The following is a 19240-nucleotide window of genomic DNA, read 5'->3' as shown; positions in this document are numbered from 1 at the left end:
TCCTGACTTCTTTAACCATGGTATAAATCAGTACAAACCTGGCCTGGGCATGGTGGCTTACACCTACGATCCCAGTATTTTGGAGGATGAAACAGGAGGATTACAGGTTGGAGGCTGGCCACAAGTTAATGAGGCCCTCAGCAACTTAGAAAAACCCTGTTTCAAAATAAAAAATAAAATAAGGCTGGGGGATGGGGATGTAGCTTAGAGGTAGACACACCTGGATTCAATTCCTAGTATCTCAAAAAAAAAAACCCAACAGATCTTATGTGTTTCTTTAAGTTTTGCAACTTCATTGTTATCCCTTGTCCAGTTTCCTATAATAACAGTAAAACTCTTAAAGCAGGAAAGGTGTATGTATTTTTTTCTCAGACAATGTTATTGACTATTGTAGTTACTATTACAATTGGTTTCATTTTGTGGTGCTTTTGAAATTGTAATATATATATATATATATATATATATATATATATATATATCTCACATGCCCTCTTGCATTCATATTTATTTGAGAATACTAGAGGCAGAAGAAATACTTTATTTTTACTAATCATCTTAATTATATCTCTGATTGTAACCCATATGGAAGATTCTGTGCCTGATATAACTGAGACTGCCATTAATAAGCCAGATGTCAAAGTTACAACATAGAGCATTATTTCTTGTTATTTTAGTGGTCACAGATTTTTTAAATTAAAATTATGGAACCTAAAATGTATATGTAGATGTCCCTGAAACCCAAAGCCTACATACCATATTATGAGCTTAGGATGATTCTGAATCCCTGGATCTATCTGAAGCTCAGACAGAAGCTGAGCCACCCTTTTGAGCCTGGAATAAAGTATGGAAAGTCTCCATCACTGTCCGTGTTCAGAGCCCAGGAATTTGGCCCAAGGCACACAAACTTCTGTATTATTCTTGGATAATCTCAATAAGCACTTATCCATCATTCTCTGTAATGTTCCAAGCAAGGAGGTTTCACAGTGTCAAAGGCATGACATTGTCCTCAAGATGATCACAGCTGAGTAGAAGTGAGAGGCAGAGTGTGCTGAGTGCCAGAAAGGAGGACATGCAAGGGCTGATAGAAACCCAGAGCAGGACACATGAGAACTCCACGTCTGAGGAAAGGCATTGGAAAGACCTCTAATAGAAGGAATACCCAACTGAGATTGAAAAGATGAGTTGGAATTTGCTACATAGAAAAGCAGAATGAAGACTTTCCAAGCATGAAAGTCACAGAAGTAACATGCTTCTAGGACAAGTTTAGATAAAACATAAAATAGTTTGGAGAAAATAGTATGTGATGATCTGGTATGCATTTCAGGAAACAGTTGACAGTGCTCCCAGCTAGACAGCTGTTTGGGACGTTGAGAGGAAAGGAAGGGAGAACAATTGGTAGATCTGAGTTCTCCACTTGATAGCGAGAAAGGTCAAGGAAAAATTAAACCAATGACTACCTTATAAAAGGACCTTGTAAAACAATTCTTGAATTATGAAGCTGAACAAATTAAATCTGGCTATATTTTATTATGTGCTTGATTCTTGTCTTTTTGAGATGTATAACGATACTCTTCTTTTTCTCCCTGTATAGTCATAGCAGGCATCAGGGAAACTGAAGAGAAATTCTATTACATCGTGCAGGAAGAGAAGAACTACAGAGAATCTCTGACCCACTGCAAGATCCGGGGAGGAATGCTAGCTATGCCCAAGGACGAAGCTGTCAACACCCTGATTGCTGACTATGTTGCCAAGAGTGGCTTCTTCAGGGTGTTCATTGGGGTGAACGACCTGGAGAGGGAGGGTCAGTATGTGTTCACAGACAACACTCCACTACAGAATTACAGCAACTGGAAGGAGGGGGAACCCAGCGACCCCTACGGTCATGAGGACTGCGTGGAAATGCTGAGCTCAGGCAGATGGAACGACACGGAGTGTCATATTACCATGTATTTCGTCTGCGAGTTTGCAAAGAAGAAAAAGTAATTTCCCCTTTATGCTACACATTTGTTATTTTACCATGATTAGCATTACTCTTATTTTTGCTCATCTTTGTCTTCCTAATTACAATGAATTTGCTGACTCTAGACAAATAGGAAACACTAAATCACAGGTTGAAAATCTCCATCACCACGCCCACCTGACAGGACATTTTTGCATGATATATGATTGACCCAGTAGCTCACCAGATGGCATGCATCCTGAGAGTCTGAATCACTACTTGGGCAGGAGGTATTTGTCTGTGTGTCACATAAAACGTTCTTCTGGAATGTTCTCTGCCACCTCTCCCTATAGCCCTATCCACTATGGATAATTGAACAGTTGATTGGAGATGATGAGGTTGGTTGGTGATGATCAGGGCAACCTACCCTTGCTCAAAGTCAGACATAGAGGAAGAGCTTCTGTGGTAAAAGTCAAGATACTACCTATCTTTGAACCTCATTATGTGACCAGTCACCCACTATAGCAGTGGACAGGCTTGAAATGTCTCCATGTTCTCACAGTCCTCGAAATGCCTTAGCCCAAACGTGGCTGAGGAATTTCTATTTTAGACCAAATGAAATCATAAAGACTCCTTCTGTGCTGCTGATCCATGGCCTGCACTAAAGTATACCAGCAGACCCACACCTTCAACTCAAGCCCCTGACATTAGCCTTTTGATTTCAGAAAAAGGAAACTCTAGAAGTTGAAAAGAGAGAGTGTGTTGTCAAACAGTGTGTTTTACTGTCCACCTGATAAATTGCCCCTGTCCTATTGACATGGCTCCATTCTTCTTTCTCACAAGTTTCTTTATATAGACTTTCCTATCTTTAAGCATAGAGAATGAGGGAAGGGAGGTATGAAACCTTCAGAAAAGCAGGAAGGCTACAACTTTCTACATCATTATGTCTCCAGATTTCCCTCTTCTTAACCTTTAAATATATCACTCATGGTGACATTTCATGGGGGGTCCTTTGCTCTCCATAAATTTATGTTGCAGGACCTAAACTCAAATGATACCATTAAGTTTATAGTCTCCTAATAATACCTTATTCGACTCAACATAATATCAGAAGTCCCCTTTCTACTATCCTGACATCATAGTTATGTGACAGGCATGGAATTTGGATTATGCATAGAATTCACATTTACTGAGTTGGTAATATTCTGCCTTGAACTGCAGATCAAACCTCAAAGCAGCTTTCACTTGGCATTTAAAAATAAGCAGTCCAATGAAACCCTAGATTATTCCTTTATAAACGGATGCTTCAGTTCTGGTTTGTGACATATGATGAGACTGTTTAAAATGCTGGCAAAACAGTTAATGAAATAAGGGAAACAGATCAACAACATATGTTCTCCTTAAACCATCTGGCCACGATTCCTCCTGTGACTAACTGGTTATGAGATAGGATTTAATGAGGTTAGTTCTGTGGGTTCAACAAGGGTCACAAACTGGGATCCTGCGGGGACCAGGCAGATAACATAATTAGATAAGGCAGAGCAGGTGAGGGCCTTGATATAGTGAACACAGACTATGCTTCTAAAGGAGCCACCTGCTTCTCAGACACTGACTGCTGCTGATGCTACAGACTGACCAGTGTTGCTACATGCCCTGACATTTTAAGAGAAATCAGAAAGCTGAAACTTCATGTCTTTATCTTTTTAAATGTTGACAACTAATCAATTTTTAACCTAGAATTTAAGTCATATAAAAGTTAGCTAGCCAAAAGTTGCCTCTAGGGAAAAGTCCTGAAGCTTTTCACCATATAGGATTCTAGTCATCAAGACCTGATGACATTAAAGTCAAAGTCTCCCATTAATATCTGATTCAGTTCAGCTTAATAACAGCTATTCATTAAGTGCTTGACATTTAACAAATTATTAAGATAGTACTTGGTCTCTTTTGAGAATGTGGCACAGGATGTTTTGAAGGCAGGGCAGTTTAATAACAATTATGAAGCAGTAGACCACGTCAAAGCCACTGTCCTTGGGTAGGATGCCAACCCAGATCACGAGCCACAGGAACACCTGGAAATACAGGAGAAAAAGAAAGGAATTAGGAGGAAGGAGCAGACAGCAAACTTAGCCCAGGGGCGGCTTCTATTAGGATCAATGTTCTGATTTGTTCTATGTCCCTCAAAGTATGAATATGCATTATGTCTACTGCAGATGCTACCATTTCTATTATGAGTATTATAATACTAACAGCAGTTCTCTTTCTGACTCATCTGTGTTGCGGATGCTTCTGAGACAAAATGACAAAGTTTCAAAGAGTCAGATTCATCCTGCAACATTGCCTGGAAGAAGTTTCAAAGATACCATGCTTTTAATTAGAGCTACGACGAAAACTTACATTTGAGAAGCCACTTTGTGCTTCATAAAATGCCTTTGAAAGTCACTGCTCATTTGATCATGGTAAAGACTGAAGTATGAGGGGCATTTTTTACTGCCAGTTTCCCAATGAGAATACTGAAGCCCAAGAATGTAATGAAATTTAATAAAAGTAACTCATTTGAGATAAAAGCAGGCCTCCAATCTGCTGATTGAAACTGCCAATCAAATGTGCTTTCTATTCAGCCTCTGTATTTCATTTATATTGAATGGAAGTTCATCCACAGTGTCCTCTGATAGCAAAGGCTCAAGTCATCAGTATTATATTCCAAAGTGGAAGTTGTAAATTAGCTAACAGATGTGGGGGATTCAGAATTTCACCTTACAAGCTTGATGGTTCTCGGTTATTTGAAAACTCAGAGTTGTCTACATATGATGGTGGTGTTGGGAAGGTGACTTAGTACAGCCTTAATACAATTTTGTAGACAACTATATAAAAATCAAATTAGATATTTAAAAAATTAAGATTTTCCCCAAATGAATTTGATTGGATAACTATTTTTCCCATAAAGTAATTCACCAGAAAATCTCTTAAATGACTAGCATTTAAATCAATTTTGCTCTCAAGAAGCTGAATTTATAGCAAATGTTTCAGGGATATATCTGGGTAGCTCCCAGTGAGTATATAAAATCTCAAAGGAATATGATATTTTAAATAAATTGTTCACAACCTCCCAGCCCTGTCTTTCAAAATAGCATCTTATTTTACCAGGCTGGGAGAATTATCTTATATCTAGAGTCATTGTCCAAACACAATAAAAAGATATATATCTTTGATATATATACATGGTGAAAAGAGATAAAATACACCTTGATTGTACTTTGTACAACTCACTCACAAAAACTGCTGGCATTAAAAAATGAGTCTGTCATGCCCGTATTGTATTCCCCAAGGATGAGTTGCCCCAATTGTCATTTACTATTGAATTTTTAGCTCTCTGGATTGTATACTTTGAGGCAACAAGATATCCATGGAATAGGGAAGGTAAATAAACCGAATTGCTCACAGCATGATCAACAGATTAATATAGAATTTCTGTAGGTGATAAGAAGATGATGGTGTGATTCCACAGGAGGAACACAAGTTTGACTGCATCACTTAAAATTCAATAGCGAGATCTTGTGTCACAACCATCTGAATGCCAGTGTTTACATATCACTTACTAGCCATATTAAAGGATTACTTTGAATGCTCCAAGAGTTGCTTCCCTAATCTATGTGGTTCCTTCCCAGAAGGTACTGTGGCAATTAAAGGACATGATCTAATGAAGTATTCAGTAGACTGGTAGCTAGATGTGTTATATGTGTACAATAAAATGTAGACATTATTACTAGCTGGATGTACTACAGGTTATATGTTGAAAGGAAACTGCATTTTAAGATACATAAAAAGTAACTGTTAATATATACATCTCATATATGTACTATAAATAGATTTTACATGCTATATATACAGCATATATGTGTACATATTAAATATGTGCATGGAATATACAGCAAGGTAACTTTTGATTCTTATTTTAAGGTAAAATTCTTACCTTCAAGGAAATCGATTTGTCACGTTGTCAGAGGTTGCAGTGCCTGTTAGACTTAGAGCTGACATTCCTAACTGGATACGGTTGATTCCAACATCATCCATACCTTTTCTAGGGTGCAGCACATGAATCTTGGATTATAACATAAAAATTAACTATTTTATAATCCTCAACATGAAATAATTGATTCGTCTTACTTGGAGGTTTAAAGGCCTTCATAATATGGCTAAATTCTTTAAAATTTGAGTGGGGTAATCTGTCATTTCCTTTCAAATGGGGATTAAAGATACCATTTGGCATGAATATTGTATACATAAATCTTTTTATAAATATAAGACTTTATTTTCCCATTTCCCTAACAGTCGTGAAATCAATACTTAAGTATGTTTGGTAATTTGGTAAGCCTTTTGGACATGTTCTCCTTCTGAAAGCCTAAAATATATTCCTCTCTAATTTTCACCCATTGTCATTGTTTTGCTTTTGTAGTTTATATCTGAGAAGCCTGGCAAAGACATAAGATGGGGCTTCAATAGGTGGCCTTAATAAAAGAAGTGCCCTCACAGTGTCACTGTATAAGATGGTGCATATTCAGCACCAGACATCCCTCAAACCCCGCAAGGCATGTTATACATATAATGAGATACCGATGTAGAATCTGAGTAGTGGTCAAAGTCAAGTGGGATAACCCAATAATAACCTATTTATTAGGAAGCAGTACATTATGGATGGGATTTAACCCCCCCTGAGAAGGAGGCTTCTAAGAGGCAGATAATTGGTAAAGCCCATCAAGAGGGTTCTGGACAGGTATCCAGTGCCAGTGAAGGATGATGTCAGAGTCTATGTGCCTGAAGCCTACATGGGGAAGAATGTGACTTAGGTGATGTTATGGTTTGGATCTTAAATGTCCCCCTACACCTCATAGAGACAAACTGAGTTGCTAAGGAGGGGTCCCATGTCATGTGGCATTGGAAATTATATGTGATTCCTTCTCCTCTTGTTTTCCTTTTCTTTCTTGTTTGCTACCAGCCTCTTTAATATAAGAACAGAACCCTTGCTCTTGTCCCCCCTTTCTCTCCTCCCTGTGCCATTCCCTGAGCTCCATAGACTTCACTTGGCCCAACATGGACTGAACCACTGAAATCTCAAGAACTGTGAGAAAATAAACCTTCTTACCTCTAAGTTGTGGTGGTCGGATGTTTTAGATTACAGCAATGAGAATGCTGACTGAAACAGATGAATAGTAGAACTCATTAACTCAATCGTTCATCAGAAATTGAGATGGAGTATCCAACATGTTTAAGGTAACACTGTGATAATAATTAAAGACACACTGGAGAAGACAACAGATCTCTAGTATCACAAACCAGACTACCTTAGGCTTATTCTACTTCAAGCCTACAACATAAGGCTTCAAGATTTGATGCATTGTTGGGATTATATAAATGTGTTCTATTTTTATATCTCTCTTATGTTACAACATAACCACTCTTCAAAGATATACAAAAATAAACTAGGAAAAAGAATTTTTGGTAGGAGTACTTGCATCACCCTTTCTTGAAAAGTAGCATTGATGCATCTGTTCATATATATTAACATGCCTATTTCAGCTTACCCATTTTGATGTGAACAATATGTTCTCATTCCCATGCATATACTCACCCACACTATTTCTTCACAAGATAGATTGTGTGCTTGTGGTTTTGCATGAATGAGCAATGACAAGTAGCCAGAGTTTCTTTGCTTTGTTTTTTTCTAGTGACCTACACCTGACATTCAGTGAAACTCAGGTTTGCTATAGACTGTCACTTTCATCATGAAATAAGAAGAGGATAGGAGGGAGATAGGAGAAACAAGTCATCCATTTTGTAACTTAGTAAACTCTTAGTAAAGTGATGGCAAATTAATCACCATGTTAACCACTCAGGTTGGGCAGTTAATGAATGAGCTTGAAAATATTTCTTCTAGGTTATATAACCTTAAGAACACCTGCATATAAGGCAGGGAGTGAATACCTGTTTGTGTCTCAACATTTGAGAGTGTAAGAGAGAAAATAGATGTGTATGTATTTCTTCAGATTATTCATCTCATTGGGGGTGGGTGGGGCATTATACTACTGCTTCTCTTTCAAAATATTTTATTACAAAATTCTCTCATTAGTACATTTCATAAAATTCAGTAGTGCAAAATACACTAATATTCTGGCTTCACCCATTTATGACCCCATGAATTACCAAGATAATATCATGAGGAAATTATACCTGAAGCAAAAGTTGTGTCTCTGAACACCACAAAATAACTATTCAGTTCCAAAAGGGAAGAAATTACTTAGCATATGGGCTTGAGTATGCAAAACCTTTGGGAATATTTTGCAAAGTGTCAAACCTTTTGCTCTTTTTAATAATTTGCATGTTCGGGATTCTGAAACAACCATGCATTTCACATATTTCTGGCCCATTAATTCCTGTATATTACCAACCATATGGCTGGAGAATATTATCACCTTTCTCAGAAGTATAATCACCACACACCTATTGAGATAACAGACTCTTTGGCCCTTTACTCTTTTTTAAATTTTTTTAAACATTTTTTTCAGAAAAAATCTATCCTGGCATGAAATATGAACTCTAAACACTCAAAACAGTCTCTAAAAAGAACACGGCTAGAAGTTGTACATTTTCTGATTTCAAACCTTATAAAGCTACAATAATCGAAACAGTACAGTACTGCTATAAAGGCAGATATATAAACCAGTGGAGTAAATTAAAAAGCCTAGAAACAAATTCTTTCATATATGGCCAAGTTATTTTTGACAAGGTTTCCAAGAACATTTGGTGAAGGAAAAATAATCTTTCCACTAAATATTGTTGAAAAATAATAATTACATGAAAAAGAATAAAATTGAACCCTTACCTAACACCAGATACAATTATTAACTCAAAATAAATAAAAGACCTAAATGTAAATCTTAAGACTATAAACTTTTAGAAGAAAACCTGGGTCATAAAACTTCACAACATTGAAATTGGCAGTGATTTCGTGGATATGATTCCAAAGGTACAGGAAACAAAATAAACAAACTTCATAAAAAATAAAAAAATATTGTACATCCAAAGACAATGTAAACAGAATTAAAAGTTACTGTTAGAATGGGATAAAATATTTCCAAATGCTATATCTGAAGGTATATTATTATTCCAAATAGAAATCCTAAAATTTAGCAACAATAAAAGCAAACAATGCAATTTAGAAATTGGTAAAAGACTAAAATAGATAATGAGTCTCCAAAGATTTTTATATGACCAATAAAGACATGAATATCACTCATCATTTTCATAATATAACTAATCATTAAGGAAATACAAATAAAAACTATAGTGAAATACTACTTCACATTTGTTAGGATGGCTACTTAACATGAATTACCTTGCTCTGGCCCTTTACCTTGAGTTTGTTACTATCTTTACTTGCAAAGTGTGTTGTAAGCAGCAGATGGATGTATTCTGGTTTTTAATCCATTTTGCCACTTTATGTCTTTTTATTGGGGAATTGAGGCCATTTACATTCAGTGTGATTATTAAGAGGTAACTTTTTTTGTGTGTGTGTGGTACTGGGGTTCCTGGGAGCCCTTCTACCTCTGGGATACACTCCCAGACCTATTTTTTATATTTTTATTTGGAAACAGGGTCTCTTAGCCAGCGCGGCTGGCTTCGAACCCGTGTGATCCTCCTGTCTCCACCTCCCAAGTGCAGGGATTACAAGCGTGCACCACCACACTTGGTGGGAGGTAATTTAATTCCTAACATGTTAAGATTTTAGTTCTGTTCGAAATACTGTTTATTTATTTATTTATTTTGCTTAGTTTTCTGCTGGATGGAAAATCTTGTTTCTTTGGTTCTGGTGTGTATTACCTATTTCTTCTTTGTAGTTAATCTCTTTGAGTATTTTTTCTAGTGCTGGTTTTGGAGACATAAATTCCTTCAGTTTCTGTTTGTCATGGAAGCTTCTTATTTCCTCATCTAATTTGATAGATAGTTTTTCTGGGTAGGAAGTTTTTGGCTGGAAGTTGTTTTCTTTCAGAGTTTGGAATATGTTACTCCAAGCCTTCTGGCTTTCATGACTTGGTTTGGGAAGTCGGGAGTGATTCTAATTGGTTTGCCTCTGAATGTCACTTGGCCTTTTGTTTTTGTTGCCTTTAACAGTCTCTGCTTGGCTTCTACATTGGTCATTTTGACAATTATGTGCCTTGGGGAACCTTTTCTCTGATTCTGTCTAAAGGGAGTTCTATAAGTTTCCTGGACCTGTGTATTGACCTCTTGCTCTATATTTGGAAAGTTTTCTGCTATTATTTCTTTGAAGAGATTATTGATCCCTTTGGTTTCACCTTCTTTTCCCTCCTCGATTCCGATTATTCTAAGGTTAGCTCTCTTAAAATGGGCCCATATTTCTTCAATGTTAGATTCCTGCTGTCTGATTTTTTTTCTAAGTTATAATTTATGCATTTTTTTTTTGGAGTGATCCTCTTCTAGGAGCAAGACTCTATTCTTCATGTGGTGTAATCGATTGTTTATAGTTTGAATTGACTTTGATGATTGCATCCTTTATTTCTTTTAGACTCTCTAAATTCTTTTCAAAAGTCTTGTATTATTTCTACAGTTATATTCCTGATTTGATCTTCTGAAGCTCTTTGAATTTCTGTGTTATCAGGTTCTAATATTATGGGGTTGTGGGTGTTCATTCCTCTATTATTTTTCCTCTTTCCCAAGATTTCATAAATTTGTACCTTCTCTGGGTTTTTTCTCGGGTCACCATGACTTCACTTAGGGTGCTCTGGATCTCAAGTTTGTGGTAATCTCAGCTGCCACTACTCCTTTACTCGGTCATATCACAATGTCTCAGACCCAGGGAGTTAATCAAGGCTGTATGAGACTGTAGGGGGTGCCGGGCTGGGCGTTTTTCCATAGGGAGCTACAACTAGGGTGTGGTATTTTTGCCACCACTATTCCTTCACTGGGTTGGACTGTAAAATCTCAGACCCAGGGAGATTATCAAAGCTGCACAAGTCCCTGGGGGTTCAGTGCTGGGATTTCTCCTTTAGGGGACACCATTTTACTTACGGTTATTGTGCATGCTGATCTAGAGCTGTCGCAGGCATGATGAACTCACCGCTGCTGCTGGCAATATGGTACCGCTGTCACGCCCTTGGCCGTGAGGCTGGCATATTTCTTTTCTGGTTTTGAGCTCCGTTATGAGTCCCTGGAAGGCGTGATGAGCTTGGCCACTGGGAGTTTTAGATGTTCTTTGTGCTGAAAGAATAGCTGAATTTTACTGGAATGATCTGCAGCTGCTCACTTCAGCTCCTTGTTTACCTTTCCTCCTTGGAGCCTGGTGCCGTGAGGCAAGATGGCGCAGGTGTGGCTCTGCAGCCACAATGTGGGCTGGTTTCTTTTCTGGTCTCTGGTTGTTCTTCTAGTCTTCTTTTTCTCTGTCCTTTGTGTTTACATTTTTTATTTCTCTGTTGATAGTGTTTTCTGGCTATGAAAAGCACTGATTTTGTGGCAAGAGAGATTGAGTGTTAGCAGGACTTGTATTTGCTGCTTTTCTCAGTTGCCATCTTCCCGGAAGTCCCTCGGCCCTATACTCTTGACATAACTTCTTCCTTTCACACCCAATGACCAAGAGCAAGGAGTATGTACAACAATTACTAGAAATTAACCCATCGTATTTAGGTTTATCTACTGAATTCTTCTTCTTCTTCTTCTTCTTCTTCTTCTTCTTCTTCTTCTTCTTCTTCTTCTTCTTCTTCTAAGGAATCTTTGGTTCAGTCATTGAATTAAGTAAGCTTATTCTCAACAAATTCAATAAAATCCAATTCACCAAAACTGGACAAACAAATGCTTTGAACTGGTGCCCCACTGTAAGTAAGATATTTATCCTGGAAAAAGACAGATCTTTCTAATCCTCTGGTTGAAAATGCTGGATGTATTGAAGGATAGCATGAAAAACACACTATACACTGGTAGACAGAATAAGAATGTTGATTCCAACCAGACTTTAGAAGTCTTGGGGGGTTAAACCTTTGAGATTCTGTCACATTTGATCATCGTTTGTATTACAGCCCTTGAAAGGCTTTCTTTAGAAATCTCACATTTTGTTAACTAGATCTTTCTCAAGCATGGTGGGTCCATGACTTTCTCATCTGGGTGACTGGTAATTCCCTTTACTGCCCCTTTGATTTACTGATGTACTTGAGGACAATATGGGCTTTGCTTTCCATTTCTACTTTTAGTTTTTCAGTGATTACCCTCTCTGTTAAACTGGTTCTCTACAACTATTCTAGGGTAGTAAAAAGGAACTAGTTTCCAACCTACTTTATACCAGATATATCAGAATAAATTCCTCCTTTTCCCCCTCATGCATTAAGTCTTTGTGTCTTTTACCACCATGCACCAAGCTTAGAACTATCCCACTCTGACACAAGAGAGTACTGTACTATCTTATTTCCTTCCCATTCACATAAGTATAAGGTTATTTTTTACCATTGAGACCATATACTAAAATTATCTGCCGAGTGTAGTGGCGCACACTTGTAATCCCCATGCTTGGGAGGCAGAAACAGGAGGATTGTGCAGGTTGGAAGCCACCCTCACTGGCTTAAGAGTTTCCAATAAAACTCTTTAAAAAAAAAGAGTTTCCCTGTTTCCAAATAAAAATATAAAATGGGTCTGGGAGTGTAGCCCAGTAGTAAAAGAGTTTCCAGGAACCCCAGTACCACCAAAAAAAAAAAAAATTATCTTAGAACTATGTCAAAGAAATCAGGGATGAACTCAAAGATCAAAGAAATAATACTTATGGACACTTGATTAATTAACCAAGAGCGATATCCAACAAATTATATATCTGAGCAAGTTTCCCTCCTATTACTCACTAAAAATCATTCAAGACAGTGATACTGAACAACCCTATGGGAGATGAGAAGCGTGCTATATCTGAGACGCGCTGAGCAATAAAGTTCCCTCTTCTTTAAAGGCCTCATCAGAAAAAAAATGTATGCTACCACATAAGACAACAGTTTTGCAAGTCAACAACCCACATCGTATATACTTAAAGAGCAATTTCCAGGACTCGAACCCCTCTATGTCAGCAACTTTGTGATTCTGCATTATCTGAGGCTGTGTCATAAAGCCTACACACTTTATGTTCTTTTAGGCCTTTCCATGGGCAGTCCTAGCTACAGAATGTCAAAGTATTTATGGACACAGAAATGGGATTTGGTGCTACAGAATAAATGTTGCTTATAAACTGTTATATGAGAATAGTAGATACCCTAAGACTGAGGTCTGAGTTATTCTAAGATTAAATGTTGAGAAGACGCAGGAGTATTTTTGTTGTTGTTGTTGTTGGTGGTGGTGGTGGTGTTGTTGTTGCTATTTGTTTTTATGGTACTGGAAATTAAACCCTGGAGCCATTGATCACAGAAATATACTCCCAGTACTTTTTGTTTGTTTCAAAACATGGTTTTGCTAAGGTAGGCATGCTTGGCCTTGAGCCTGTGATCCTCCTGTCCCTGCCTTTCAAATATATGTGCTCCCATGCATGGTGAGCATTTCTTAAAGAAGACTTATAAAAAGGTCAGAAAAGTAGTAATGGAATAGCCAGGCATGGTGCAGCTTGTAATCCCAGCATTTGAGAAGCTGAGACAGGAGGATCACAGTTTGAGGACAGCCTCAGCTACTCCTTAGTGAGGCCCTTTGCAATTCAGTGAGACCGTTTCAAAATAAAGGTAGCTTTACTTTGGGGTGTAGCTTGGAGGTAGAATGCCCCTGGGTTCCATCCCCATGAACACACACACACACACACACACACACACACACACACACACACACACATAGACACACACACAGACACAAAAAACAAAAGTAGTAATGGATTAAAAAAAATGTTTCAAGGAGGAAAAAATGGTTGACCATGTCCAATGCCTCTGAAAGTTTAATTAAATGATTAAAATGTATCTATGGGACTTCTCAATAGAGTGATAAAAGCAGAAGGCAAGGTAAAGTTGGGCTATAGAAATGAGCAGCCGGGCGTGGTGGCGCACGCTTGTAATCCACGTGCTTGGGAGGCTGAGACAGGAGGATCGCACGGGTTTGAAGCCAGCCTCAGCTACTTAGTGAGGCTTTCAGCAACTTAGTGAGACCCTGTTTCCAAATAAAATATAAAAAAATGATCTGGGAGTATAGCCCAGAGGTAGAAAGCCTCTGGGTTCCACCCCTAGTACCACACACACACACACAAAAAGAAATGAGCATCAATAATTTGAAACATATACACAAAAATATGTTCAAGAAATTTGTGAAGAAAAATTAAAATAAGATCAAGATTGGTCATTGGCAAGTGCTGCTGTGTGCACAAGTGCATGTATCACTATGAATTTCACTGTGATGTATACTTAGAATGCACCAATTTAATAACAGAATATATTTGTATATGTACGCATGTACACACACACACACACACACACACACACACACACACACTTCGACAAACAGAAGGCCTTAAAATCCAGAATACTTTTGCTGTTATATTAAAATATCAACATAACTGGTACCAGCATGTCCTTTTATTAATTATCTTAGAAAAATAATCAAAGAAGAATGGAAGGAAGGGAGGGAGGGAGGGAGGGAGGAAGGAAGGGCGGAAGGGAGATTTGCTGGGCATGTCAATCCGAAAACAGTGCAGTACTCCATCCCTTATATGGTCAGGTTATATTTCTGCCCAAATCTGAGAATCGTAGATGCCTGGATCTAAAGATAGTGTCAAATCTTACATATATAACACCTATCAAGCCTCTTCATGTACTTACCATACACAGTGGCTATAACATTTGCAGTATGTAGTATTAACAACAAAACTAGCAAAACTCTGTTTCCTTTTTTGCAAGTTCCCAGATAGAAGAGTCATTCTTACCATAGACTAGCAAGCTCAGCATACACTTGTTTATCTTTTCTTATGAAGTGGACAGCCTTTTGGCTTAAAAGAAGCACACAGCAGCTTTTCTTTGTCATATCTGATTTGCCAGTGTCACTATTCTTGTGCTTTGGAGCCATTTTTAAGTAAAATAAGGGTTACTTGAACACAAGTGGTCTAATACTGCAACAGTTAAGCTGATAACCAACAGGGCTTCTAAGTAAAGAGGATGAGCATGGAGTGTGAGCACGCTGGACACAGGGATGATTCACATCCTGCGTGGGAGGGAGTGGGACAGCACAAGATTCCATCCCACTGCTCAGAACGGCATGCAATCAAAAAGACATGAATAATTTGTTTCTGGAATTTTTTCGTTTAAAATTTGTGGACCACAGTTGACTTCAAGGTAACTGAAATGACAGGAAGCTAAACTGCAGATAAGGAAGAACTACTGTAACTGTGACAAACACGGGAGCTTTACACCAAGCACTTTACATGAGGTTTTAGTTTAATCTTCAGATCAACCCTATGAAGCACCTACAATTGCATCTCATTTCACCTGTAAGGAAATCAAGTCACACACACTAAGCAACGTTCCTAAGGTCCAGTCCCATGCTTGAGTTGCTCACCACTACACTCCTCTGTCTCACCTTAGGCTAATGCATATTTGAAAGGTTTAGAGTCTCTGCAATGGCTTTACTACTCACTTACCATGTGACTTCTCACAACTCAATTTTTCTAAGCTTGTTATCTGTATGTACAACAAGACTATTCATGAAAATGAAAAAATATACAAAACCAATACTATTTCACATGACATGCCCATCCATCATGAATAGGCTTGAAACTATGAAACATTCCATATATTCCTCAAAAGGAATAAATAGAGATTTCAAGAATTCTGAAGACTATTCTTTTTTTAATTATTATTCTGTCCCACAGAAGGCAAGAAAAAATATGGCCTCACATAAAGGAAATGATTCTAATAGAGATAGAGTGTTCCAGGGGGATCTGATTGAAAACACTTAAAGTCAGACATGATGAAGTTCCTAAAAAGAACCCTGAGAGGCAAATGTTCTGCCAGGGATAGGGAAAATGATGTATTGGGGCCCCCTGGGCTAGAGCTCTGTGATCCTGGGTAGAGAGAGATGGTAGAGGGAGAGCACAGGAGTTTCTTAAAGGGCATTATGAATGTGTCTCTTGGGGAGGCATGGTCTCATGAGGACACAGTGTGAGGATATCTGGTCCTTTGTTTGGGATTCTAAAAGCATTCTGGTCCGTCTGCTATAGAAATATTATCCCAGACTTAAAAAAAAAATAACTCTCATCCATTTAGAATGGCTCCTATCTTCCTCTCTTATTACTGTGATGTATGTAACAGGATGTGCTGCTTCCAGTTAATTTTAAGAATGAAACGGCGCTCAATCCCTCCATGACAGCAATCATTTTCTCACTTTTCCATTTGCAGAATCACAGCCAACCTTGCCTCCCATCCTATCCTTTAGCCTTAGAGTCTGACAGAATAAAGCCACAACTTCACAGCATATGATAAACCTAAATAGTTGATGAATAAACATGCACTCTTTGTAACACAGCCTGTGTCTACATTTTCAGCTGTGCCATTCAAAGCCCCACCATCATCTAGTTACATACTTTCAAATCTCTGTATGTTTGTACTAGCAGTTTTCACAGCAGGTTTATCTCTCTGATCTGTGTATATTGGCTTTATGGTATTGTTCCCCCATCGTTTTCTGTCTTGGCTGGTCTGAGTTGCTATGACAAAAATCTGTGAGCTGGGTGGCTTATCAACAAGAGAAATGTATTTTTTTTTTTACAGTTCTTGGAGTCTGGGAAGTTCATGATCAAGATGTCTGCAGGTTCAGTTATCTTGATCATGGAGAGGGGCAGCTTCTTGGTTCTTAGCTGACTCCTCATTGTCACATGGTAGAAGGACAAGAGAGAAGGAGCTCTTTGAGATATGTTCTAGAAAAACATAAATCTCGGTAACCTCATCACCAAGTCTCCACCTCCTAATGCCCTTATATAAAAAGTAATCAATACATGTTTGCTTAATAACTACTATGTAAATAGAAGATCCAGGAGTGTATCTCAAAGTGTCCTCGTCTCCTTTGCTAGGAGTATTTTAATCAGCATTCTGATAGAGAGATGGCGCAAGTGAATAAGAAGAGTAGAGAAGGGGAACTGTAGCGGGGCATGGTAAAGCTTGCCTTTAATCACATTGCTTGGGAAGCTGAGATAGGAGGAGAGCAGGTTCAAGGCCACCTTCAGGAACTTAGTGAGACCTTCAGCAACTTAGCAAGACCCTGTTTCAAAATAAAAAGTAAAATTGAGCTGAGGGTGTAGCTCTGAGTTAGAATGCCTCTGGGTTTAATCCCCAGGGGGAAAAAAAAAAGAATAAGCAAGAAAAAAATTTTTTGTTTACAAAAGTATAAGCAGTAGAGTCCAGGGAAACCGTCAAGGGATAATGACTATGTAGAGTGTCAAGAGTCTGCGGAGCCAATGCACGAGACAGATTGCCACCGCTGCAGAGAGCTCAGTGCAAGAGCTATCTGAAAGGAACTGCCTGTGCAGTGAGAAAATGACTTGCTCCCAGTCGAGGACGGACGCCCTGAGGTCACCAGCTCACTCGAGTCTCCACTCTTCCTCTGTCTCTTACAGGTGCTTCCCACTGGCTGATCCCAACCAGAAACCAATGGAGAAAACATCTACACATTGTAGTTTATAAACTTCGGTCTCTGAGATTCTGAACATGGTTACCAAATAGAGATGGAACTGAAGAAACAAAAAATAAAATAAAATAAAATTCGGCGTAGAGAGAAAAATTCAAACTTACTTCTTCATCCAACAGACCGATGGTGGTCTATTAGGGGTTCTAGGAACCAAAATAAGATAGAGGAATTGAAAGAGCTTCAAAATTGGAAGGACAGCAAGCAGAGGGCAACTGGGATTAATGTGGATAGTCAATAGTCTTCAAAGTTAAGAATTGGGGAGAATGATAAAAATCAGATGTAATGAGTTTTAGTGAAAATCAGGCAGCGGCAAAAAAGTATTCACTAAGTCAATAGAGTTGGTTGTAGGAATGTCTCCTGTAGTATCTGCAAATTATTCATAGGTGAAGAGCTGCTAATTCTGGTTTTGGAAGACACAAAAGAGCTGAGATTTGATTCTTAACCTTAGTTACTGTCTAAATTATTGAAGCAAAAGGGGACAGGTGCAACTCAAGATCACAATCAACATTGCATCCTACCATCTCAGATCTCCGAGAACTCTTCTGTAATTTCCAAATGTTTACCTTTGAGAACCTATTTCTAATAACAAGACCCTGTGAAATTCTTTGACACTACAACCATCATGGTTATAAAGTAGGTATATATGTAATTATGTCTCCATGTTATTCCTAAATACCATTAAGTTGCTTATTGTGGATTTCTTTAAGCCCTAATAAAATTTTCATACCTAGGGAAAGACTCAAAATCTTATTTTTAAATCACTCTCAGCTCAATTAAGAAAAATGTAATTTCATAAGTTATGGTTTCCTCATTCCTTCTGTGCCACCATTTTTTTTTTTTTTTTTTTTTTTTTTTGGTGGTACCAGGGTTCCTGGAAACCCTTCTACCTCCGGACTACACTCCTAGGCCTATTTTCATACATTTTTATTTGCAAACAGGGTCTCTTAACCAGCACGGCTAGCTTCAAATCTGCGTGATCTTCCTGTCTCTGCCTCCCAAGTGCAGGGATTACAAGTGTGCGCCACCACGCCCAGCATGTGCCACCATTTTTAGGTTGGTAGTTCTCGTGTAGTACTGCTTCAGCCCAGGATTTTTTTTTTTTTTTTTTAGAAAATACAGGAGACAGAAACCCAGCTCAGACTAACTGAAGCAGGAATGAAAACTAGAAAACATAGGGCTCCAGCTGCATCATAGCACATCTGAATCAGGAACCTAAATGGGTTGGTTCTGTGCTCTTTGTACTCTTAGTCATGCCTGGCTTCCAATTCAGTCAGCATTCTCACTTCTGTAACCTGAAAATACCTGGCCCCCACAAATTAGAGAAAGGAATATTTATTTTCTCACAGTTCTGAAGATTTCAGAGGTTCAGTCAATTATAGGTGAGGTGAAGTCTATGGAAGTCAGAGCATGATGTGGAAAGCAGAGAGAAAGAAAGAATTTTAAGCTGCTTTCACATCATGGAGGGAGAGATAGAAAGAATGAGAGGAAAGAAAGAAAGAAAGAAAGAAAGAAAGAAAGAAAGAAAGAAAGAAAGAAGGAAAGAAAGAGATCTGCTTTCATAACATGGAGGCTGAAAAGCAAAAGAGAACAAGCAAGGAAGGGTATTCAAGGGCAAAAGCA

The 19240-nt window shown here is 38.2% G+C and overlaps 1 protein-coding gene across 1 annotated transcript in view; it reads left to right on the top strand.

Moving 5' to 3' along the window:
* COLEC10 (collectin subfamily member 10) overlaps nucleotides 1–1983 on the top strand; it is a gene marked incomplete at its 3' end in the record, with an annotated part of 41423 nt that extends 39440 nt beyond the window's left edge. Inside the window, exon 6 of the mRNA XM_080695330.1 lies at nucleotides 1592–1983. Within this exon, the coding sequence (XP_080551456.1) occupies nucleotides 1592–1983 (392 nt within the window). The remainder of the gene's footprint in view (nucleotides 1–1591) is intronic.
* Between the last annotated feature and the right edge of the window lie 17257 nt (nucleotides 1984–19240).

Source organism: Muscardinus avellanarius (assembly GCF_963383645.1).
Source record: "Muscardinus avellanarius genome assembly, chromosome: 4".
NCBI classification, from domain to species: Eukaryota; Metazoa; Chordata; class Mammalia; order Rodentia; family Gliridae; genus Muscardinus; species Muscardinus avellanarius.
The sequence above is the reverse complement of the archived record's forward strand: the minus strand, read 5'-3'. Positions and strand labels throughout refer to the sequence as shown.